This window comes from Leuresthes tenuis, unplaced genomic scaffold (genome assembly GCF_036924035.1).
Source record: "Leuresthes tenuis unplaced genomic scaffold, fLeuTen1.0.hap1 SCAF_19, whole genome shotgun sequence".
NCBI classification, from domain to species: domain Eukaryota; kingdom Metazoa; phylum Chordata; class Actinopteri; order Atheriniformes; family Atherinopsidae; genus Leuresthes; species Leuresthes tenuis.
In genome coordinates, this window is record NW_027325373.1 from 31976484 (window position 1) to 32003514 (window position 27031).

The 27031-nt window shown below is 40.5% G+C and overlaps 1 protein-coding gene across 1 annotated transcript in view; it reads right to left on the reverse strand.

Annotated features, from left to right (window-relative positions):
- Positions 1 to 13687: 13687 nt before the first annotated feature.
- Positions 13688 to 27031, reverse strand: part of gfra2b (GDNF family receptor alpha 2b) — a 165223-nt gene continuing 151879 nt past the window's right edge. The window contains exons 9-10 of the mRNA XM_072372204.1: positions 22211 to 22258; positions 13688 to 17576 (exon numbers count right to left, since the gene is read on the reverse strand). Of these exons, the coding sequence (XP_072228305.1) occupies positions 17433 to 17576; positions 22211 to 22258 (192 nt within the window). The 3' untranslated portion in view covers positions 13688 to 17432. The remainder of the gene's footprint in view (positions 17577 to 22210; positions 22259 to 27031) is intronic.

A 27031-nucleotide genomic window follows, 5' to 3' on the forward strand; every position in this document is an offset into this window, starting at 1 on the left:
GATCTGAAATTCCCCATCAGTATCTGTGGGTTACATGGTTTGAACTTCCTCCACCTGTTCCTCTGTCATTCTTCTGCCCGATATCCACAACATTTCCTCTTCAAATCACCACAATCAGCTGCTCCTATTTGTTAACAACTCTTCCATTGGCAAGGTGAAATCCACACAAGCAGCAAAGCTTCCAAACAAGCACAGACAAAAAAATAGCTCAGTAGAAAACTAATAAATATGAAGAACACAAAACAATCGGATTAATTTACCTTTTTTTTCTATCTTCAGCATCAGTGGTCAAACATCTGAGTGACTATTTGGGGAAATAATCTTAATATTATCGTTCAAAACAAACCAAAATCAAACATGACTCTATATGGTGCCACAACAGCTCTCAGTTTACTCTACGTATGACATGAATAGCTGTTTTAAGGCATATTTCCAGTGGAAAAGGGTTTCAGAAAAAACAGTTGGCTCATGGTGAGCTGAACTTCCCTACATAATATGTTGCCTCCTCATGCTGATGTTTATTGGCTCTTCAGTAGAGTTGAATGAAAGACCAGTTGAAAACATGACATACATCTAATTTGTCATGTTTTGTTTATGAAAGGTTGGAAGTGCTTATATGAAGAAGTAAAGGTGCTCTGTGGATGTTTTTCATATGTATAATTGAAAACCCTCCTGCAGCCACACGCCGTCTCTCACTGTTATGCCTGTCAACGTGTGTGAATCTGTCACAGCAGTTTTCATGATTGCTGCTGACATCTTCAGAGTGTCTTCATGGCTCTGTCACCTCTTTGAGGTAAATATGTATTTATCTCAGACTGCATTGTTCTCAGAGTATTTCTTCTTCTCTGATTTCTGACAGCCCCGGTTGCATTTCCTTAACTTCACTCAGGTCATCAGATCCTCCTCTGCGCGTGTTTGTATGTGTGTGCATTTCTGATTGCTGTGTTAAGAAATGTTGCCACCTCCAATCACCTCTAGTTTCTATTTCCAACCTTTTAATCCCCTCTGCCACCTCTCACTTCCATCCTTCCAATTTCACAGTGTCAGCAGCAGCCACGTGCGCTTTCAGAACATTAACACTCATGTGATGTTCTCGAAGAGATGACTGACGTACACTGAATGTAATCTGCTTGTTATGATTGAAATTTCATGTAAATCTGCCCACTAGGTTTAAAATTAATACAGTGGCTGTTTTCATATTTTGCTTGAGACTGAAATGTGCTTCCCTCAGGATGAACTGAAATCACTTTGATGCTCATCAGACTTTTTAATGGCGCTAATACTTTGCTTTATGACCAATTAACTACAGATTTAATGAGCTTTCCATCACCTCAGTTGGTCTTGTTACCAATTAGCAAATGTTTGCATTCGAACATGGTTAACATCAGCCTGCTAGTTTGTCATTCTGCTCTTTTATCAACTTTTAACTAATTCAATTTGACCCCTGAGAAGCACCAGGGTTGCTGCAGACCATAGTTTAGACACAGCTGTTCCTGGTATGCAGGTCTACCCTCACAAACCATTCAACCACGATTCCCTCTCTGAGTACAGCAATAAAAGAATGTCTTGACCTTATTATATAAAAACCTGTTAATTATAAATCTTATATTTGGGAGATGTTTTGAGAGAGAATAAATTAGATTGTTGTGAGTCAGATCGTGGGCTGCAAACGTAAAATGGTAACCAAATGATATTTCAGCTTAAATTGATTAAAAAGATGATAAACATTAAAGTGAGCATAGTAAGCTTTATAAGCCAAACAGTAGCAAAAGGCAATAGACAGGCTGTAAATTCACACCTCAATAAGTGAGGCAAATCAAGACAATGAAGCCCATGCATCACTCAAAGAATCATATTAGTATGTAACTGAGTCCGTACATTACATGCACAGATGAGCTAAACATCACTTACAGCTCCCTACATTATAAACCCTAAAAAATAATTAAGTAAGTATATAGTGGATCAACAAAAAAACACAATAATGTCTAAGCTGATCCTCACCCTACTTGTGGAAACTGTTTTGTCCATGTCTGCTTGACTGATCCTGCTAACAAACAAACAGCGGTGCATCATCCACAAAGGTCCATACTTTAATGGTACTTCCATCTTAGCTCTGATAGAGGAACAAACTTCACCAATCACATGAGCTCCTTGATGTTAATAGGGGTCAGCAGGGGCCCACTGAAAAGTTATCACCTCGGTTCCCTTCATGACATAAAGCCAAGGTCTCTGTCATACCTCACCACTATGTTTCAGTGTATTTTCAAGAAGTAACTTATCAGTTATCAAAATTGTAGAATGTAACTAAAGCATGTTTTGTCATTTTAAATGAAAACTGTAGTAGGTATAAACATTTTCTTTAATTTAAAATAGAAAAAATAAATGACCCTGTAGCAAAATAATCCAAGTGGTCTGACAGGACAGCTACATCACTGCGTCTCCTGTGGGATCCATTTCAGCCTACAGAAATATTCACACCATGAGGACTTTGTTAGTCCAATCCCAGGCCTTTTCGTCCAGGAACTACCTGGTGCCTGACCCCCTTGGGGGGCCTGTTTGATGGCCATGTCTGGCTCATGTATTTGAAACACAAGAAGACCAGAGGCGTTACTGCCCACGGCTCAACAAAAGCTGAGAAGTACGGGTTGGGCGTAATGACGGTGGCACCTGCAGAGAAAGATGCAGCCTCAGCATTGGAAACAGCGAGGCAGAGCATCCAGAGAAAGGACAGTTGAATTGTTAAATAGAAAATCTGACAGCAGATTGGATAAAATGTGTGTGAATATCTGCACGTCCCTTTGTTGATGTAGAAAACTCCATGACTACACTGAACAGAAGCTGGATTCTGGGCACTTTTCCTGGACAGCTAATGCCAAGTTATAGTAACTTCTAAACAAAATAATGGTTTATTGTTGTAAGCTGACAACCACGATGAGGGTGACCTGTGCTGAGTTCTGCTGTACAGAAAGCTATGTGTTGTAATTTTACCAGTTTCGCCATCCCAGTTATCTAACATAGGTCGCAGTTTCCATAATTGTTACCATGACATGTGAGAGGTAAGACTTTGTGCTTCATATGGACCAACCTAATCATTAGATGGTTTTGTACCAGGGTTGCTAGTGGCAGCAGTTCTGCATGCATGTGTACGTGCACGCCGAATGAGGAGTGGATTTGAACAGAGAGGGGAGAGGGAAGCTGCAGGAGTCAGGCTTTGTATCAAAATGATCTGTTTCCATCTGTTTTCTTAGATGTTTGCAAACTACTGCTTTAATTTTTCAAACTAAACTCAAATCTCTTGCATCAGTTTGTATCTTTGGATAATCTCAAACTCAATTTGCATGAATATCCAAACCATATTCTGAAGAGTCTGGGGAATAGTTGCGCAGGTGTTTCTGCTTTCTGCAGGAAGATCTCATCATAAACAGAATAAAACTGAAAATGATCATGAAACATCCCCACCTGCTTTGTCTGTGTGGTCCTGTAGCATTCTTTCACATCTTTATCTCAGCACACTGAAGCTGTAACTCCTGATTGGCTCATTGATTGGCACATCACACCGTGAAGAACAGAGATGATGCTGCAAACAGATGGACAAGCTGAAACGTCAGACTGACAATTAATGATGCAGAGGCAGTGGACTCTTTTACAGTCACTCTCCTCCTTTTTAATCCTCCCCCCCCCCCCCCCATCTCTGTTGTTTCATAATTGCACCCCCCACCATCACAGACTTGCCATAATAGTTGCCATAGTAACAGCAGAGACAGTGCATCCCTTTGGTCACAGACATTACATACATACCTGTGCCCAAACACTCGGTGCATGACTGAACACGTTGGGATGTGCTTTTATATAATTAAACACACCAGGTCATAGTTTTCTTAATTTCTGTTTCCTACTTGGGGTCTTTAAAACTTTTTCTTTCACTCCACCTTTACGTCAAGGACACAGTTAAAAATATCTGTTTGAAATGGCACTGAAGCACAGAACCACATCCTGGTCCAGTCTTTGTGTTATCAGGGATGCTTTGGCTCAGCTGTTCATCCATTCCGGGTGGTTTCCTTTGCTCTGTACGTTTCAACAGGTCTTTTAGTTCATTCAAAGCTGCATGATCTTTGTACCTGCACTCATCAGAGTGTATAATATAATCAGTGATTCAACACAATAAAGGCAAAGCTCATGCATCTTATTAGATGTCCTGATCAGTGTTCCAATCATCATATAGTCGCTGTGACCTGTGGAAACGTAGCTAAAGAAAGCCAGCCTGTATCAGGAAAGCCTCGCTTAAACTAACGCCATCTCCCAATTAAGCCTCAAGTTGTTCCACTAAGACATTTCAGCTTCATCTAATCGAGGCTAATTCAAGCGAGGCTTACATAGCCTGGCTATGTGCGAGTTCCCCCGAGAAACATAGGAAGTGTGGATGGACGAGTGGATGGTGCAAAAAAGGAAATGGTAGGAAAGGAGAGCAAGACAAGAGCTGTCGTTTTCTCGGCAGCTGAAAAAAGAATGCTAATGGAGCTGTATGAGGATTTTAACTGTCATCACCAGAAAAGTTAATACAGCTGTGATCAATAAAGCAAGGGAAATGGCCGCAAACAATTGCCGACAGACTGAATGCATAAGTTATACAAGTTTCATACCATTGTCAATTGTTACATGTTTATTTCACTGTCCTCATGTATTTATGCTCTCCTCTTTGTGTTATACATTATTTACATAAAGCATGCTGAATTGTCTCTGTATGAGATGTACTGCACACATATACTGGCCCCGCTCAGTTTATTAATAACCCAATAATCAGCACACATCATCATACTTTGTGACTATGTTATCGTGAATGTGTGACCCACATATTAATTCTTCACTGTTACATCTCAACAGGAACAATATTAACAGCCAAAAGTATACCTGGCAGCAGGTGAAAGTAAAGTACAAGAACATATTTCAGAGTAGCCTTTGAAGAAATATGTAAATATGTTATATGTACTGCAGCTACCAAAAAAAAGACAGATGCCTCTGCCACTGATGAGGGCCCTCCACCTGAAAATCTCACACTAGTAGAGGAACTTGCAATCGAGGACGGCCACTGGTGTGAAGGAATAGAGGGACGGACCTCCTCGGGATATGTTCCCAAAAGTGTGCAGGATCAGTATGTGGAAGGCATTGATTACTTTCCCTCAAATTATCAGTCTCTCAATTATAATAACTGATGGTGTTCCTATATCTGTCAGTGGTAGGAGACACCATCTGCCTGCTTGATCCCCAGACCACAGACGACATCCTTAACCAATGTGTAAGAAGTTGTATGATGGAAAGACTATGCATCTCATGCATCCCTGTGATCTCCTGCTTAAACAACTGCAGTGTTTCTCCGTTTGCAGTTTGATGGCCCCAGCACATCTCGGGCATTTCGATGATGAAACTATGTCTGTAGACACATAAATGCCACAGGTAGCCTATTTATTATTAAAAATGTGAAACGGTTTGGATGTGTTTGCAGTCTACCTATTCTATACCAATAGGCCTAATTATCACCAATACACTTTACTGCAGGTTGCAACAGGAACAGAAATTCCAACAGCAAAGAGTGAAGTAAGTAACTCTTCACATTACTATCACTACCTACATACTTCATTGCTCACAGGCATATATCCTCTATCACAGGATGTCCGAACTCTGTACAAACGGAATCTTCTGTTGGATATAGAGAGCACCAGACTAGATATGGAACACAAGAAACTGAAAATAAAAAAGATCAAGCTAGAGATTATGAAACTGGAGAGAGATGTAAGTATAAATTCTGACAAAGGAGAAGATCATGGAGTGAACTGTATTTAATTTTGTTTTCGCTCCACAGCTTGAAAATATGAATGATTAAACCTTTCAATACAACTTGAACTGGAAACTTGCGTTATTGTACGGTTCATGCAAAGTGTTAGAAATTTGTTTATACATTCATATTCACAGTGGGGTGCCATGACCTAACATTTGGAAAATTATCTCCATTTAGCCTTCTTACACTTGCTCTAACTTAAACTGCTACTGTGATAATGCTAAATTATGAAAAGAACTGCTAACTCAAAGGTCACAACAATAAAGATTAATGTAAATGTATGTCCCTGTATAGGTCCCTCACTGTGTCAAGAGAAACTCTTGAGTCCTTTCAGGCACTGGGACTTGCAGGGACTCAAGAAAGAAAAGACTTGAGCCTGAAAAGTTGTCCACAAGACAAAATGTATGAAATATGAAGTATTGTGAAGAAGTAAATAATATAGATGAGACAGGAGATGGAAGTGAGTTGAGTCTGTTTAATCTTCACAAATGAAATATCTCAGAACACTTGTAACTCAGAAACTGTCCTTGTTGCTAGGCAACATGTAAACTATATAGAATCCGGAACAGGCATATCCCATAAGCCCTTGCTCTTAAGGGTACAAACCCTCTGCTGAATGTCTCTCCTAAATTCCTTATTGTGGGTCACTACACAGCCCCCCCCCCCCCCCCCCCCCCCCCCCCCCCCCAGAATTCACCCATACAAAAAAAAATGGAACATACAGGCAATAACACAGTTCAACCCAAAACAGTAAACAGTCTTTGAGAGACCATCAACAGCGTAGGGGATAGATTCGGCGGCCAAAACGCCTGCGCTTAGTAAGAGGGAGGGGGGTTGGCCTGGCCAACTCAATGGGTTCTTCCATGTCCAATTGAACAGGCTTAAGACGATCTATTGCGACCCGCTCTGGTTTACCCCCCATGTCCACCACAAAGTTTTTAGACCCCCACTCCAAGACACGGAAGGGCCCATCGTAGGGGGGCTGCAGCAGGGTCCGATGACTGTTGTAGCGGATGAAAACATACTTGGCTGATGGGAGATCCTTCGGGACGTAGGACTGGGGGAGGCAGTGGTGAGATGTTGGCATGGGGGCAAAAGCGTTGGTAAAGTGTTGGCGATGCCTTGGGCCGCAGTCCGATGGGAGTCAGCTGACCAAGGAGCTGTTGCAACTGGGAGAAACTCCCCTGGGACCCGCAGTGGCTAGCCATATACCAGTTCAGCAGATGAGGCCTGGAAGTCATCCTTGGGGGCTGAGCGAAGCTCGAGCATGACCCATGGAAGGCGGTCAACCCAGCTGCTGCCCGTCAGGCTGGCCCCCAGGTGCTCGGCGACTGCTGTCCAGAGCGCCGAAATGAACTGTGGGCCCCGTCCGAGGTAACGTCCGAAGGTGTGCCGAACTGGGCTATCCAGGACGCGATGAATTCCCTGGCCACCTTTGCTGACATAGTCGAGGACAGGGGGATTGCTTCCAGGCACCTGGGGGTCCTGTCCACCATGGTGAGGAGGTGAGTGAACCCACGGGAGGGAGGCAGGGGACCCACCAGGTCCACAATCACATGGTCGAAGCGCTTCTCAGGAACTACAAAAGGTGCCAAAGGGGCTTTGGTCTGACATTGCACCTTGGCACGCTGACATGCCACACAGGAACTCGCCCAGGCCCTAACATCCTTCTTAAGACCTAGCCAAACAAACTTGGCCCCTACCAGCTTGGTAGAGGCCTTCACACCCAGATGGGAAAGGCTGTGAATGTTGTCAAAAACCCGGCCTCGCCAGCCAGCCAGCACCACAGGGTGCAGTTGGTTGATGGAGATGTCACAGAGAAGCGTGGCGTTGGCTCTGTCGAACACTACATCTTCTAGCCTTGGCGCAGTGGGGCCCTTCCGATAAGCCAGAATCTCCGAGTCTGTGGCTTGGTCTGTCGCCATTGCGGCATAGTCCAGTCCGAGGTGAACAGACAACGCACCCGCCCGGGAAAGACAGTCAGCGACTAAGTTGTCTTTGCCTGCCAGGTGCTGAATGTCTGTGGTAAACTCGGAGATTGCAGAGAGCTGCCGCTGCTGACGACCAGACCATGGCTCCGAGGTCTTGGACATTGTGAACGTCAGTGGCTTGTGGTCCACGAACTCAGTGAACTGCCGGAATCGGAAGTGTCGGGTGGCGAGGAATGGACCAGGAGCTCTCTGTCAAAGGTGCTATATTTTTTCTCACAATTGTGGAGCTGCTTGCTGAAAAAGGCCAGTGGTTGCCAGGCACCACCCACCCACTGTTCACACACCACCCCCACCGCATAGTCAGAGGCATCTGTTGTGAGGGCGACCGGGGAACTGGGAGACGGGTGGACCAACAGAGTAGGATTGGCCAGTGCGGTCTTGGTAGCACAGAAGGCTTTGACCCTCTCTGGGGACCAATCCGCCTCATTATTGGCTCTTTTGCCTCGCAGGGACTCATACAAAGGACACATGAGGTGGAACTGCTCCCTGGGGAGTGATGTGGTGTCCCAGAAAGGTGACGGATGACTGTCCAAATTGGCACTTGGCAGGATTGACAATAAGCCCTTATCGCTGAGCCTTTCAAAAAGCTGCTGTCAGGTGTTTCTATGCAGATTTGCTGGCTACGAGAATGTCATCCAAGTAAACAAACAAGAATGACATGTCTCGCAGCACAGAGTCCATCAGATGCTGAAATGTCTGTGCCGCCCCTTTGAGGTCGAAAGGCATTCTTAGGAACTCGAACAGCCCAAAGGGTGTAATTTAGCCTTGTTTTAGCATGTGCCAGTGAGGATGCTTGGAAGAATTTTGAACTGATCCTGGCCATTTACCCACAAAGTTGGAAATTAGATTACCTCCATCACGGATCATCTGTATGCATGGAGGATAGGAGTCAATGATTAGGTGCTTGGTTTCACAGACCATTAATGTAACATTGCTCAGCGTTACTCAAAGCTTGAAATAGAAAAAAGCAGAAACATATATATATATATATATATATATACATATATATAACATATATATTCCAGTACTTCATAGCAGTGTAAAAATAATAATTTGGAGAATCGAACAAAAACAAGCTTAAATGTGACATTAACTAGTTCATTTTGAGAATGTAAACTTAGTTCAAAATTAGAAATGGTGAACTTTTGACATGAACTAGATCTTGTAAAGTGTGAACTTGGACAGTTAGCTGTGAGTATAGCAGCCCCTGCAGTTCACTAACAAACCCTGTGAGAGTGTGGAGCCAAATATTTCATGAAGGTGCAGCTGAGTTTAGCTGCAAGACCTTTGTTGTAACCACACAGATCAAACTCTGAACAGTAATTTTCTCACAGCTCCTTATTAAAAGGAAAGCATCTTAAATCTGGAGTCTGCAGCTCAGCCACGGAAGTAACACACAGGAGTATAACTGCTGAGGCACACTGACTTTCAACAAGGGTGCGCTTGTTTTAAACCTTTTTGAAAGGCCTCTTTGACACACAGCCCATGACCGTGCACGTGCAAACATGATTAAATGTGTGAAAGTTTCGGGCTCCAAGCAGGGCTGAAAGGCTCGGACAGTCTCTGACTCAGTGAGAGGTCTTTACCGATTTAAAGTTCATTATTCTGTTGGGAGGTGGGCTGATCGTCGTGTGTGTCGGCTCTGATTAACCGCAGCCTGCAGCCTCGCCACACTCACACAACCTCATCTGGTGGCTGATTATGGCTCCTTCCTCTGTCCCTTCTCTTGCCACCGTGTCCTGATGGAAAGAAGGTGGAGCAGTGACACAGTTGCTGTGAGCCCAGCTGACATTTATCATTACAGTAAATGTCCAACACAGTTAGCCTCACCTTGTTCACGGCTGCCCTGCTGAGGACTCCACTCTACAGCTGATTAGCCAATTCATTGATGACTCCATCTACAGAAAATTACTTCACAAGTATTCAGATTATCAAATAGTTTAAGATGGATCAGGGGAGGCAACATAGGCAAATACAAAATACAATTCTATTTATTCTTTGTGTGCATATTCTAGCTATTTTGTTCAAAACCATTTTAATTTGTAGAAAAAAAATAAAAATAAATCCTAAATTATAAATGTCAGCACAGCTTTTCACCCTGATTGCATGGTGCATACTCAGCAAAGCTTTTCTTCTCTTAACAAGACACAAACTACCCCTGAAATCATTTTTTTTTATATACCTGATCAAGGTTTGTAAGGTCAACCCCCAATTGTTTTAAAAGGATGACGTTATAGTCAGATTACTGTAAGGATTAAAACTGTATTTGAACGAAGGCAGAAATGTGCATATGTATGTAACTTTTCTAGGGACAATTTAGAATCACCAGTGAACCCAACATGCATGTTTTTGGGTGATGGGAGGAAGCCAGAGTACCCGGAGAGAACCCACATATACACGGGGAGAACATGCAAACTCCACTCAGAAACGCCCCAGCTGGGTTTGAACCTGGAACCCTCTCACTGTGAGGCTAACCACCTCACCCCAATTTGTACAAACTCATGTTTGTACAACTCATTCAGGTCTTGGTTTATTTCTTGTCATGTTTTTTGCCGTCACGTTAAGTTTCACTCATGTCACCTGTTTCTGTTCCACAGCTGCACCTCATCACTAATCACCTCCCCACAGTACTTAGTTTCCAGGTTCACTCATGTCATTGCAAAATCCTCACCTTACCTTTCATGCCACGTTTTTCCACAGTCTTGTCAGTCTCCATCTGGGTCCTCCCTTCGCACCACGAATCCTGACAATTTCATGTAAACCTGGAACATTAACCCCATAACACCACATAGTTTTATATATCTGAGCCCTGGCTGACAGTTGTGTGCGTATAACTCCATCATCAAACCACTCTGACCTCCAAATGCAGACTCTTTTGCCCATTATGTGTGACAAAACTCCTGTCATGAAATAAACTGAGATTGTATTCCTCTGTTTGTTTAATACAGTGGATATTTGCATCAATATACCCAGATGCCATTATATCTAATCATACATAAGAATCAGACTCAAGCCTAAACATGAGAATAAATTGTATTTTGTGTACAGGTTTTTTTTCAGTCTCTGGTTCTGTATTTTATGGTTCTTGTTTCATTCTGATAGGGATTGAAAGCAGGAACAGAACAAAGACAACACTGATTAATTAAAATCATTCAGTATGATCAGGAAATCGTACTTGAAAAAACAAAAGTAAGAGTGTTCCGTGAGAAAAAACTATCCACAGTGTTTTACAGCTGCCCAGTCTGACGCAGAGAAAACCTCTTTTTGCTCAGAAAAACAATCTTAACCCTGACATTTTCACTCAGTTCTGACACCATTTTCTACCCTGTGATTATTTTCAGATTCACATGGAATGACACATTTTCCATATGCTGTCTGGCTTCTAAATGTTTAATGGATACAAACTTTTTATTTGTGTCACTTCTACTTTCTTGCGAAGGGATGTTAAAATAGGGCTTCAAAGCAAAACGAGTAAAGAGAGGATAATGTGACAAAGTGATGAGGTAAGATACAAAGAAGAAGAAGCAAAGGAAAATGAGGCAGATGTGACAGGAGGATCCAGGATAGAGGATGGAGAGGGATGGATGGAGGATGATTTCACACAACCTGCTATCAATATCAACAAAATCAAACAGAGAATCGTTGCCAGGATTAGGAAGAGGGACTCAGAGATGTAAAGGAATGACAGTGAGGCAGAGCTGTGTGAAAGACAGAGATAAGAGCTGTGAAATGCTGACACAACCGCACACATGTACGGTCACTTTACTGTTTTATTCTTTTAATTCCTTCGTCTTTTTGAAGCCTGGTTGTCAGAAACGGTGCTGCCTGTCAGCACATGCAGCCTGCACATCTCTGTCTCCTCACTAATCTGTTTCTGTGTGAGTCAGAGTGACTGTTTTAATCAGCGCTATACTGTGTCATCAGCACTGTAGTCAGGAGCCACTCACTGCACAAAAATATGAGGCAAAAAACCTCAGGTCAGAGGTTGCATTTTAAAAAGCCTCTTGTGTTAGAGGAAGGTAGGGGCTTGAGAGGAGGCAAACGGCTCCAAACAACCAAAACACACTCTGGCCATGAAAATAAAATAAATGGTTCTGTTTCTTCATGGTAATGGTCCCAATATAGTGACATTTCTCAAATGTTTACAAGAATCAGTAAAATTTTACAGCTCTGTACAGAAAAGAATGTGTGTGTCTCATTTCAGTACTGTGTAGTGTATGATGCAACATTACAGGAGGATACTTCAGTAGTTTTCTTTTTAACAGCTGATATTACTTAAAACAGAAATAAAACCATCAGAGCTGGGACCTTTGGTGTAGAGATTTGTTTAGTTTCAGCTGACCTTCAGGTGATCTCCAGGCCCTGGCGCCTTCTGATTCTGCAAGTAAAGCAACTGACCCAGAATGGGAGGGCAAAAAGCAAGGACATGAGTTATTGTGGAGTGTTTTTTTTCAGCTTGGCAGTAATGTAATTTGAGGAAAACCAGCCAAGCAACAATGACTTCGTAAAGTTTGCAATTACATATGAGACAGTGCAGAAAACAAGAAGTGGTTGTTTGTACCAGAGGTTTAAACAAGGTACAATTACAGATCTGATGGTGAAAGATCAGCTGGTGAGTCATATTACACAGTCACAAAGACAAGGAAACTTTTCCAGAGGGTACATCAAATAACAAGACCATCTGTTAAATAAGAAAAGAAGCCTCACAGCACACAGTTTCTGTCTCTGTTGGGTTGATTTTCAGCGCTCCCTCACAGTCGATCCCTAGGCACACAGCTGTCCCAGCAGCCTGATGCCAATGGAGGCATAGAAGCAGCTGCACAAAGTGAAATGTTATCAGTCCCACATTATTCTGCCGGCTTCTAACCCACATCGAATCTCTGGGTACATCACCCAGCAGTCTAAAATGAGCATCACACACAGGTGGGCGTGTTGTTATGAGTTTAGTTTTTGTCTTTGTAGATTCTCATGTCTCGGGGGGCATTTTTTTTCTTCTAATCATCTGAGTCTCTATCTCTAAAAATACACTAAATCCATCAATAACTTTTCAAGCACACATTAAATATTATGAGAAACATGTACCCAGACTGCGACCATTTAGTCCCATTTTACGACCATTTTGAGGACAAGGTGACTAAATTCTATATCTAGACACACCAGTGTGCCTTCATAATATGCCTCTGGGTAACATTTGTATATATTAGTATAAATCATCTGAATTACATGCTGAATTGGCATGTGTGTACATGAGTGTCTTGTGACTGGGGAGCTCAGATGAGCCCTTTATCTCTGCTGGGTCAGGTTTGCTTTAAACTACAGTCCCACGTTTCTGACAATAAGATGTGGAATCAACAGGTGATCTTGGTTTGAATAAGTACTCTTATGAAACGTTTGTGCAATTTATAAAGTGAAGAAAGCCGCCTTAACAACAAAGAAACAACAAAGTACCTCTGACTCAAAAACTAAACAGTGGCTTAACAGAAGTGACACTGATTTGTTCAGCAGCCTATTTAATAACATTTATTTATTCAAAAGCTGTGGTAATGAAAAGAGATTTATGGCGTTTATGCATTTCTTTTTTCCCCCTCACAAAGCACCTCTTCACTCTGACACTTTCCTTTAAAAATAAGATCTAGTAAGTTCATTAAATTGTTTACAAAAAAAAACTGAAAGTATTATGTTGAAGTCTAGTTATCCCATTCGTTTTTCAGTCAGAAGCACCAGTGCTGCTGGTGGAAAAAAGTCAGAAAGATGGAGAATAATGTTAAACTTAAGAAAAGAAAAACAACCTGAAGTTGAAGGAAGTCATATTCAGATGATCAGAAAAGAGCGTGAGCAGCTGTTGTTACAGATGTTACTTTTATTTAGATCTCCAGACACATAGTTGAGTTACACTGCTGTAGCGCTGTTAAAGTTTACGAACAGATCAGCAAAATTACAACCTTGCCATCATTTTTTTCTCATTTCTTTATCCTCCCACTGTGAGTTCACACAATCATAACACCACAAAGCCCTGCTAGCAGCCTACAGATGCTGAAACCTTCAATAAACCATTGCAGGTCATTTTTTTTTCAAGGACCTGACAGAGAATGTGTATCTGGTCGACATTAAGATAAATATTGTGATTTTTAGTGTCAGTGAAGCAAGAATGCTGAACTGTCTTTACCTTATGTTATCAGATGGTAAAAGCATAATACTGATTTACAAAGTGCTGTAAATATAAAGCAAATATTACTTGTGGTGTTCCTCAGGGTTCCGTTGTTGGACCCCTTTTATTCTTAATCTAAAATGTTTGTTACTGCATCTTCCTTTATTTATGTTTTTCTGATGATAACATTTTATTCTTTCCAGATAAACACATCAATTAAGAATTGGATAAGATGACATTTGCTGAGAAAGATGCTTAACTTTTAGATTTTGTTGTATGTTTGCATTGTTTATATGAGGACACCTCCTCTGGGGACCATGAATGTTGATACCTTATTGAATTTAAGAAGTTTCATGAAAATGTTGGTCCAAATCATAAATTTGTCCTATACTGGTGTTCTTTAAGACATCATTGAATCAATCAGATCATAAGACAACAATATTAGAACTTAACAAATAGTGGAGATGAAGGACTTTAATTAGCTTAAAACTGAAATGCTTCATCTGTTGGGATCATCAGGAGTAAGATAACTGTTATTTGATGAAATCTACTCGTTGGATTTAGACTTTTCTACAATGTAAAATTAATCACCCCCCCCCCCCCCCCCCCAGTTTGGTGATACTGGAGGCAGATGGTCACTATATACATTTGGATTCTCCCTCAGAGGACCTTGAATATGCATGATGTTCTGATTTTTTTATATTTTGGATCTGCAATGCAAGCGTTTCATTATGATTGATGCTCCCTCTTTTTGTTCACATTTTAGCCTGATGGTACCAAAGGGAAAGGTGAAAGTTTAATAGAAAGGGCTTCATGAATGTGAAAGGGGCTTCCTCCTCTTGGGATCATACATATTAATACCAGATTTAATGACAGTCTGTCTAGTTTGGACTATAATGATCTAAAGCAAAGTGTTGAACATCGGGCTTTCTTTATCTGAACTGCTAGCAGGGCAGATATAATCACTCTTCCCCTTTCAAGTAAAAAAGAAAGAACAGTAAAGTAAGGCCACACCATAATCACAGAAGCTGATCTCTTTTTCTTCCAGCTTGTGGCGGCAGGAGGTGATGCCCAACTTAAGCCTGGTAACCATCTTACAGCACAACATCCTGGTAGCTTCTATGAAACATAAAAAATACCTCACAGAGTGGCCAGAGGTAAAGTACACACACACACACATCCATACACACTCGCACACATTGAACACATTTATGGAAGCAAAACAAAAAGGAAGAAGTGATTAGAATGATGAAAACAACTGAACACAGTTGTGAGCGCTTCACTCAACACATCGATGTTTATGCACCCAAAATCTGGAGACTAATGAGTTAGCCGAGGCGGTGATGGTCTTTAATCACAAAGTGATACCCTTTCTGTGAAAACTGGCCTTTAATTGACTTCTTCCCCAATGTTAATTTGTTTTAATCATTGCTTGGTTTGTGTCACTTTGTGCTAAAATCTTATGAAATATTTTTATAGCATTAACTCAAATTAAAAATACTCCCACCAGTGAAAGAAGGAAACTGGTTCTTACTTGCATTTTAACGATTTGATAAACTAACAGACACATTTTTGTTGGCAGTTAGATATCAGCTGTACTTTCAGTGGTCAAAAAGTTGACTGGATTTTTTTCTAATGTTCTATTATCAACCCAAAATACATTGTCAAAGGATTTCAGTAACTGGACCAAATGCAAAGATAACATTTTAATGCTTGGATGTAAATTCATTACAGGTTATAGATGTTTCCATCCAGTTGTCAAGTAAATTTGAAGCAAACCTTAACTGTACCCAACCCAGCTACTAACTTGCCCATTGAGAGGCCACTTGTTTTCATCACAGTTGAAGTATAGCATATATTTAAATATATTTATTCTGTTTCGTCTACTTCAACCCAAAACTAGCTCTATCTGAAGTTTAACTGCTCCAAACGTATAATGACTCACTGAAAATGATGACATAACTGTGATGAGAGGTAACACTCTGAAAACATCAGGCTAAAGAGTGAATGTTTCCACAGCAGGAACAAGGGAGCAACAGAATTCCTCCCTCTCATTAATGATGGTTCTCAGGTGTGTGGTTTCTACAGATGTTACCTCTTCCTCTTCATTTCAAAGGGCGAATATTTGCTTATTGTAGGATGCTGCAAGAACATTCCAGTAGTCGAATTCATGCGAGTAATGTTTGGGTTCAATGCACCATCACGTCGTATGAGGTTGTTAAAGGGCGTTGAAGTCACTGTTTGTTTCTGTCATCAGCTCACAGCAGCGACTACTGCGGCTCAGGTAAAGTTTCTAAGAAGTCATAACCAAAATAAAGCTTACATAATTTATTATTGATAAAGTATGAAAATGTGTCGACAATTTCATCTAACTATAAAGCAAACAAAGAAATTTAAGAATGAAGCTGCCTAAAACCTAAAAAATAGTTGCTGCTCAGGTGTCTGATGTCTAATGTGTCTGATTGGAATGACTTGAATTTAAACCTCAATGTTTAAGTTGTGTGATCACATTTTGTTTTTGTTCAGTTGATTCTCACACTCTGGTCATCCTTCCTTTGTTTTCCTCCATGTAGAGATACATCCACACAGACGCCCATGCAGACACACACACACACACACACATCTATACACTTATGTGAAATATACACTCTTCCACTGGATTCTTTTCATATTCCACATTGAATGAAGTTTGTACAGAATGTTAACAACAGAATGAAGAGAAAGACCCGCAGAAAGCACACTGGTGTACAGCATGAGTGTTTGTGTCCATGTGGGGACCCTGTTTGCCCGCTAACGAGGTCTAAGGGGAAGGTGACAGAATATGTGTGTGTGTTTGTGTGTTGTATGTATGCAGTATAGATTTCTTGTCAGGAGAGAGGTCCAGGGGAGTGATAAATTGAGCTGACAAACACCATAGAAGGATCTGCCCCATCTGTCCAGCCCTGTCGTTTCTTTCTCCCTCCAACACTGCCAACTTAAAGACTTGTTGTCCCATTGTGTGTGTGTGTGTGTGTGTGTGTGTGTGAGCGTGTGTGTGTGTGCGTGCGTGCGTGTGTGTGTGTGTGTGTGTGTGTGTGTGTGCGGTTACGTGCTTTAGCACTGTGTTTCTCAGCCCAGCTGTCTCGGGTCCAGAGGAGCTGGAGGGTATAAGTCCGAGCCGGGCTGCACAGAATGCTCTTAAACCCTGCAGACCATTGGAAATGAAGTCACTGTGATCCCGAGAGTCTTTCCCTGTCTGCCTTTCATATTCCCCCCTCAGTCACACACACACACCACAGTCTAGCTTTCCTCCCTCCTCTTCCTCCATGCGCTGTGTGAGTCAGACGGCTTATCAGAGCGTCCTCCAGAGCTCCTCCTCCAAATGGCCGTCGTTGATGCTGTTAGTTGACATTTATGAGTGTGTCTGTGTGTATATGTTTATCTGTCTTGTGTGTATGCATTTATGTGTGTGACTTCACATTTATGAGACGTAACGTAGAAGCGTTGGCAGAACGGACACACACATGGTCACAGAGATGTGGTGGAGGAGTGGAGCTGGTCGCCGGCTGCTGCTTCTGGGCCCCACAGAGTCCTGAGAGTCTACCGACCCCTGGGCCAACAGAGTCTGAGCAGAGAGAGACACAAAAGTGTTAGAGAACAAGATTTATTTTACATGACTGCTGTGTTCCAGTTAATTTGCCAAAAATTCTCTAAATATCAGCTGCTACAGTACCTGAATGTAAAATAACCATAACCATTTTTTAAACTTAAACTCCTTCAGATACAGATAAAGAGCTTCAGCTAATGTTTGCTTATTTTTCAAAGATTTGATGTTACAGAGACAAAAAAAGCAACAGGTGGTTGGACATGTTTGGAGGGGAGATGTGTAGTCTGTCTGGAGAAGGATGTTGCTGATGGAGCTGCCAGGTGATGACGTGAAAGAGACAGATATAGAGAACAGGAAGCCCACTACGAGCAGCTAAACCTGGTATTTTTTCAAGAACCATAAATAAAAATAAAATATACTGATTTCTAAATCCTTAAAGGTGCTTCTGCAACCAAAACCAAGATGTGACCAAGATATGTAACCAAGATATATTACAGATGGGAAATATGTCCTGAACCATGGTGCAGACTGGACCAATCATAGGAAGTTAAATTGGGCTGTTGCAAGATAAGCAGAAGAATTTGGGGAGAGGAGGCTAAGGGTCTGTGCTGTGTGTCTCAGTGATTTAGTCAAATAGCTGCTCTGTAAGGAGATGTTTTATTCTATGATAAATATTTTAAAATTTATGAATTAATTTTGCTTTGAGCAGGTAAAAAGACATTTAATCTCATGAATGTTTTATGTAGAAATAATTGATGTTGAGCTTTTGGTACCACATTGTATTAAACACTAACTGCCTTCATGTTCTTCATCTGATAGTTTCCTCTCCTCTCTCCAAAACAGACCTTAATTTCAGCTGTGGAATCTGCCTTCAGTTAAGGATATACACCAGTATTTGAACATATTTGTACAAAGAAATCTGTGAGGGAGAAAATATAACTAAAACTCCTCAATGTGATTCTAACTGACATTAGGTCGTAAGCATAGAAAGCTGCTGAGGACTGTGACTGCGACCTCCCATCAGGTTAGTCTTTATAGTAGACCTAACATTTCTTTTACAGTTTTATTGTAACTTGTTACTTAATTCTTTATCTACTAGCTGTAACTTTTTAGGGTTCTTATACACTGAACCAGCAGTGACTAGAAACTTCCTGTTGTGGTTTCAGCGTCTGGAAAAACTGAACACGAACAATTCAATTTTATTTATATATCACAAAATCACAACAAAAGTCATCTCAAGACTCTTTAAAGACACAACAAAAGAAGACAAAGCTTGGCAGTTTAAAAGGGGTGGTACTGCACAAGTGAAACAATAAGGGAAGGTGGAAGGTCACGCACAGATTTACAAAAAAATTAAAAAAGTAGATGCAGCAAAGTGTGTTTTCTTCAGTATTGTTAGCTAGAGCTTGGGCCTGCACTGCCAAGCAGGATTAGTGGGATAGCAAGTTAACTTCAGCTTAAACTTTGGATTTTCTGTGTCATGAAGTTAGTTCAGTTCTTACCATGATTTATCACCATGGCAGCTTATGCCTAAAACATCCCCTACTCCAGAGCAGGTTTAATACAAGAGACAGACACATGTAAAAGTCCAGCCTCCCAACAAATTAATTCTCGTATAAAATGGAAAAAGTATCGCAGATGTCATAAAGAAGCGACTGATTACTGTAGAGATTGTTTTTGCTGAACATTAGTTTAATCAAAATCAATACAAAAATATGAAAAATTTTCATACATTTAGTGCACATTGAATGAAATAATGCCTGTATGTTCATATCCATATCTATCTTATAAGACGTTTTAAAATCACTGGACAGCAAAAAACCCCTTTGATCAACATCTTAGAACCTGTGTGACAGAAAATTTACTTTGACAATAACAAAAGTCCTGCTGACTGGTTTGAATCGATATGCCTCTTTGGTGCAAAAAGCATTTAGAACGCACCTACAATACATTGATCTGATCTACTGTACTCATATTTGATGATGAGGTAGTGATATTGATCGGCTTATTCATTTATGCATCAGCAAAGATTGCAATCTTTTTTTCAGGTTTCTTCCCTGCTTTGCCTCTTCATATATTATAGATTGTGATTGGTCACCTGATACATAATACAAATACAAATACATGATGAGTCAAAAAACCTGGGCTGGTTTAGCAAGTCAGTGTTTTCTACTCCACATGACCAAAATTAAGATGAAAAATGAAAAGAGATTGTCTTCTGATATCACTGCCACCTTTTTTCTTGTACATTAATTTGCTACAATGAACAGTCAATAAGAGAGAGTGCTCCAACTGATAGACAAGATGCAGATTCTGACATGATGATGGGTGAATGCTACCTTGGTGTATAAGAGCCCTTCGTCTCATAAAAGCCAACTGTTAGCTTGTAACATTTGCTATAAATACTATAACTCTTCATCTCTCATCTAACACTTCATTTGCATCACAGCATCTATCACAGGTGAGCCCCATGCTGGAGCCCGTTCTCTGCAGCCAACTGTAATCCAGAAAAGCCTTTTGAGATTATTTTAATTGCCCACTCCAAGTGGAGATTTCATAGACCTCATTCTAAAAAAGACAATATATAGATTGCTGTGTATATGTGAGTTGCATATGGGATATTACACTAATATTTACATTACAACCTCCTTCATTAAATCCCCCTTCCTCAAAACATGGAGTTCAGAAACTGCCTAAGGCAGGCTTTGTAAAGCAGCAGTGCTATGTCATAAAATGCTGCAAAATTTTGGATTTCAGTCCACAAAACTCAATTCATTGGACCCCAGGTGGTACCTGCGTGGTAATAAAAGCTAATATTAGCTGCGTAAGGCAAAAGGCTGTGTTATAATTGGCTTTGATCTTAGACATTATAAATTCATATTCTGTATTTTACTAAATAACCTATGTTCCTAGCTGGTACTTTTCCACTCTGCTCATACTGCACAATCGATGACCTTAAATGGTCCAAGACCTTAGAATGACATAAACAACTGGGTCAGACAAAACATCTCTATTAGGGCAGATAGGTCTGGTACATTAGATCCACGCCTAAAACAGCACTCACACACACACACACACACACATTGTTTATCACATCCAAAGAACACAACAAGGACAGCAGCTGGCCTGATCACGCCACTCAAAACTGGCCAATTATACTCTGACAAGTGTGAATACAACTTCTGTGAGATAAAGCTGAATATAAATATGACATGGTTCCGGATAACGGGGCTCGGCCTGACGGATTTCCTGCGGGAGCTCTGGCACTCCGAGTCCAGCGCTGCAATATACTTTACTTGTGACCACTAATAAATACTTTTTTAATTAACGAATTCTCCAGCTTGTTCTTGGGCTTCCAATGAAAAAATCGGGCTAACAGCTGTTTGTATTTAGTCTGATAGAGGGATAGCATTAGCAGGCCACACATTTTATTTGGCTGACATTATCTTCAAAGTCTCTTAGTGTCATGTTACACTTTGATTGAAATTAGTTGATCTTCGTAACATGACGCCGAGTAATTTCTGTCCAGCTAACTGAGCTACTTAATAGTTTTGGTGCATAAACTCACATGAATCAACAGTTTTCATCAGGGACACAGAGAAAACGTTACGTTTGTTTAATCAGATCAGCTGATCGTCTGAAAGTAGCAGCGAATCGCGCTTGCGCCAGCCTTTGTCCCTTCTAGGCCACTGTAATCAATATGGCGACGTACGTGTTGTCCTTCTGGGTAAGCCTTTGTGTAGAGCGGTATATGTAAATAAAAAGGCTAAATTTAAAGTAATAAAAACGTAACAACTCGTTTCATAGGGTTTCATAGCAGTAACACCATAGTTATATGTATTATGTCCCATTTCTGTTAATAAATCACCATAATTATTTCACACTGCTACTGTAATCAGTCCTCATTGAACTGTCTACAGAGTGACTTTAAAACCAGTCATACAGGCTTATGCTCCTTCTGGATCACTGTGTTCCTCTCAGGAACGTCATCTGATACTGTCACCACTACAAAACAAGGCAGTCTCAGTCCAGACTATCCTCATTTGTGTTTTCAAATGCTATCAGAGCAGGGACACCCCTCTCACCCCTCCCTTTAAGAACCTCTCAAGATTAATCTCTTCAGGAAAAAAACTGTATAACTTAATAACTTAATAACATAGATAACTTAATGCCTCACCATAGTTTGATTGATACTTTGGATAAAAGTATCTGTGAAATAACTGAACATGTGCTGTAGCTGCAATATTCCTTGATGTTTTCCTCTTTCTTTGCCTATTTTCTATTTAGTTGGTAATTGCATGAACTACAACACTTCAGTCCTCTACTTGTAACTTGAATGCAGCTCAAAGTTTAATTTACATCATAATTTGAAAAAAATAAATCTTGCTGACTGCTTTAAATTGCACTGACATGCATAAATGATTATGAACTAATAAAGTTTAACTTATTTGGAAGTAAAAGAGGGACCTGCTCACACCTGTTTCTGAGGTTTTTCTAACTACTGACAATTGATTATGGCATTGTGTAGTTTGAGTTATAGTAGACACAATCTGTGTTTGAATGATCACCATCATGTGTGAGATTTTATGAACACTGTTGGTTCCATATTTAGTTCTCAAAGCACACAGAAGCATGTAATCAGAGCTGCTCACCTCCTCACACTCAAAATCATCAGATGGGATGCACTTCTGACCTCCCTCCTAGAAAAACAAGAGCTCAGTGTGAGACAGAAAACTTTCTTTGACTCTGAGTGATTTGCTTACTACAAAACTACAGGTCAAACATGTAGACAGGAACATACAAAATTACCAGATAAATGATTACCTGTACAACAGAAAAAATAAAAATTAAGAAGCCCCATTCTCAGCTCCTACAGAGAAAGGCTTGTCATTTCAGGGCATTTTTTAAATGAAGTTGTGTGCAGTGTGTAGTAGACAGCTGTCAGAATACTCCATTTTGAAACGCGGGGAGGAGGGCTGTTGGATGAGTTGAGATACTCAGAATGGGGCAAAAGAAGCATTCTCAACATCTAACATAATTCAAACTTCAAATGTAATATATAGAGTATTTTACAGTGTCACTTTTGCATCAGGCAGCTGATTTTGTAACCATGTATCCATCTGAGTCCGCCAGGAGTTGTTGGTTTACCAACATCGCTTTCATTAAGATCTAGAAGATGGTGTTTGATTTTCCCAGGCTCTTTCGATAAAATGACATCCTGTATGCCATATACATCTCACCATTTTTCATACACTGTGGATTTGTTTTGGGTATTACACCAGCTAAATTGTCAGTTACAGCAGAATAAATAGGCAGTGTAATAATTTAAAAGTACTTTACAAACTACTACAAATAGTTTTAGGTTTGAGTTGTAGGTGGAGAAAATTTGGTGTTCCTATTTTGAGTAACTTAGCTTGACTAATCTCCTCCTTACTTCTCAAAACTTACAGCATTGACCACTCTTCACTGCAGATAAGTATTTCTCACAACTCCACTTAGAGAAAATCTTTTCAAACTACCGATGTGCCCGTTTTAGTCTTGTATGCTTGTTAAAAGGAACCCTATATGCTCCTTTCCAACTTCATATTTTTACTGTGCGACTCCACTATTATAGCTTAGCATGAAATACAGTTCAGAAACATGATTGTTTATCCAACTGTGTGTTGGGAAGGCTCTTATCCTAGCCACATTATTCATTGTATTGGATTTTAATGTCAACGCAACATCAGAACCATTTGGACAAACTGCAGTCTTCATCCTCAATTGTAGAGCACCACTACACCACAGAAAGTACATTATGCACACAGGGGAAATGTTAGCTTCAGGTTCTACATCATCTCATCTGCTGCCTCCTGATTGGCCAACTTCTGGAAGCCTAAACAGCAGCAGCACTTGTGAGCACCACTTCATCCTCTGGCCTGTGTGATGGTTCTAAAGCAAACCGTAAACACAGTACCACTTTCTCATGGTTTTTTAACCTCTCAGAACCATTTGTAGAAAAGAGTATATCAAGCATAAGATGTATATTTTACCTCACAATCTAAAATTTTGGTTTCATTTGTCATGAACAAAACTCTTGAAAATAAGGGTCCTAAACCTCACTATCACTGACATGGAGAGCTGTAATGATGACAAAGATGCATGCTTATGACTGCTCAAACACACACTCATTTATCTTCCATCAGCCTCTTTGTCAGCGCGTCATTAGCATATCGCCTCCCGTCGTCTGGGTGGTAGAGCCAATCAGATTTTATCACTCAAAGAGATGGAAAAAACTCTTTCCTGCGACAGAGAAATCATTGAAAGCTGCCTGCATGCTGGATCATTATCATTTCCTCTGAAGTTTATATTTGCAAACCCATGAAAATGCATATTTGGCTGAAAGCACACTGCTATATATGGTGATCATTAAACCATGCAGATGAATCACTATCATATCGACTGCAGTAACCTCCTCTGACACCGGACGCCTCTGTATGCCTGTTTCCTGTTAACTGGCTGCAAAAATGATAGCTTTGAGAAAATGATACATTCCAGGAAATGCACGACAGCAGTCATGAGGTAATGTACAGCATACACATTCCTCTAGAATTTATCTTATCATCTATCTGTTTCAGTGTCTCTTTGGAGCTGCTGTGGGACGAGAGGTTTCATATTTACTGCAAACACTATTTTGAAATGTGTTTGGAAAGTGCTGACAGATAACAGTTTGAATCTGAACCAGCTGGAGAGCTGCAGGGTGAATTCATGTTGTCACAGTGTGTTAAATGGTGTACAGGTGATGTGAAATAGTACCATCTTGCTCAGGGTTTGTCTGCTGTGGCTCACAGAGATTTTACGGGTGGTTAGTTTTGTTTCTGAGTCCACACTGCTGCTGCACAATGTGAGTTTGGATAAATAAGCACAGCAATAAACAAAATACAAAACATGGAAAATATGAAGAACGTTTTCTATGGATGTTTTTCAGCTGTTTTCAGATGTTTTTGTCTAAAGGATTCCTCAAAATATGTTACTAAGCTACCATCATAGTTAAGCTATATTAGATTCTTAAGAAAGAAATAAAAAGATTTGCTAAATGTGACCCCTGGGTCAGAATCAGCACTTGGTAATCCAGAAAGAGGAGATTTGGAACTTGTCTTAATGTTTCTAAGAAATACCACTCGGCAATGCTTGAATCTTTTTGCCACTTTTAGATAATTTATCATGAAAATAACTTTATTGCTTCCTCATAAATGTACACTCCCCATAAAATCATGGCATGTCTGTTTGGACAATACCTGCACGGCCACAGCAGCTGAATGGACAATAGCCAAACAAAAAAAATCTGCTGTATTTTGAGTGTGCCACTGGCATCAAAAACCATCTCTGTACTGCAAGGATGTCTGCAGGCTGGACTGAAAAGGAAGCTTCATCGACCCTGAGGCATGGCTGAATTTAGACAAGCCAAACAAAGAGCACAACAGAAGCTAACAGCCATGAAAGGACACAAACACCACTGTGCCACTTCACCTTAACTGAAGTTCCATGTTCTGAACAGCCAAAGCAGAACAGAGCTGAAGTATAAATGAATATGAAAAAACATGAAAAACATCTTCCGTTCCAGTGTCCATCTCATTAGGTCCAACACACTGAAAGATTTCCACAAACATATGTTCATTCAGCTTTCTGAATCAACAACTGGAGAAATTTAATTCAGTACTCTGAGTCTGACATTATTCAGAAATGGGGCATGAATAACGGAGGAAAAAAGTCTGATAGTGTTCAGATTTCCTCAAGTTATGCTTTAGATTTTCCTCACTATAAATATATTGCTAAAAGAAATAATAAACCTTTTGCTGATTGCTCTCATCGTGTTGTACCTGATCAAAATATTCAGAGCATTTCATAGACAGCTTGGATGCTGGAGGAAATGTGGTTGAAAAAAACAAAAAGGCTGAATCTTCATGTTCCTAGACCTGCCCTGTTTTTCAGGGAAATTAATCTCTTGTTTGTTCTGGTGTTATTATACATCATAGTAAAAGCCCAGACTTTCAGCGCTAGATGACTGTGTTAAAATTCTTAACATTAATCATCAATTTAAAATTACTGAATGTAACAACTGTATTTCCGATGTCATTAGCTGTGAATTAACTTGAAATATTGCTCAGTAGGAAATGTGAATCCATTAGCTGGTTTGGGGGGATTATTCTGTCTTGTCACCGAGTATTGGTCATGTTTATTCTCTAGAAGCAGAAACTGATCAATCATGCAAGTCACTATAACAGATTCACAAAGATGCTTTATCCTCTTTTCATGAGCATTGAAAAAGTAATGACATCAAGTTTCTCTAAACTACACTGAGGACAGTCTGAGTTCAATGAATGTTGCTCATATTTCTCCAGTTTCTGCCCCAAAATCTCACGAATAGTTTTAAATATCTACACTATGACCAAATGTCCTGCCCCGCTGAACGAAGACCATTTGTTATTTAATAAGCAGCTGCAGCTCTGTTTGATGCGGCTGCCTTGACTGGTTGACATGTTGCACTGAGTTTGTTCCTTTATGCTTTTAACTGAAATACAGAACTATAAGGAGAACAAGCTGCTTCATTTCAATTTCAATTTCAATTTTAAAGTATGAAAAAGTATCACCATCCGTGCTCAGGTTCTACCAGCAGACTAAATGACATGCATTGAAGTTAGTCGGGCTTTCAGGATGAGGAATTCTATGCAGCCGTGCTTTTTTCAATGGCTCACCCGCAGAGTTGAGCCAGCCCGGGCTGATTCTACATAATTTGCCCTGCTAATGTTTATAATGGACTGTGATGGTAGCCTCTCTATTTGAGGCTATTATTTTCCATCCATCAATTTTCTTCCACTTGTCTATGGTTGGGTCACAGAGGCAACAGGTCCAGAAGAGAAGCCCAACTCAGGCATCCCTCTTCCCTCAACACTCTCCAGCTCGCTCTGGGGGATCTTCTTTGAGAGCTCCTCCCAGATAAAAGTGTCATAAAAACCTCCAAAGGAGGGAAACCAGGAAACATCCTAATCTAATGGCTGAGGCATCTGAGCTGACTCCTTTCAAATAATTTCTAAATGTAACACTGAGATAAAGATAAAGATAAAGGCCCAGATGTTGATGGACGCTTGTGGAGGACCCTCAAATGAAGCCCCAGGGAGTGCTGAGGAGAGTGGCCAAAGATTGTCAATAGTTTGCTGCTGCTGATGAACTGGATGGTAGATGTCATATTTCCAGGATCCATTAAAGCAAGATTTGCTGCTTCTTGATGTCTTACTCAACAGCCTAATGCTACTGTTTATATTAAGCATTTACTTAACATTCAGTACATGCTCACTGAATCCTAAAAAAGAAAGAAGTTATCATTTCAGTTGTGGTTGCTTGGAATCTCCTGTGGTTGCGTCAGTACCACAGTGTTATAAATTTCGAAGCAACAGTTCATCAGAACTGATAAAATTTCACTCTGTCTTTGAGAA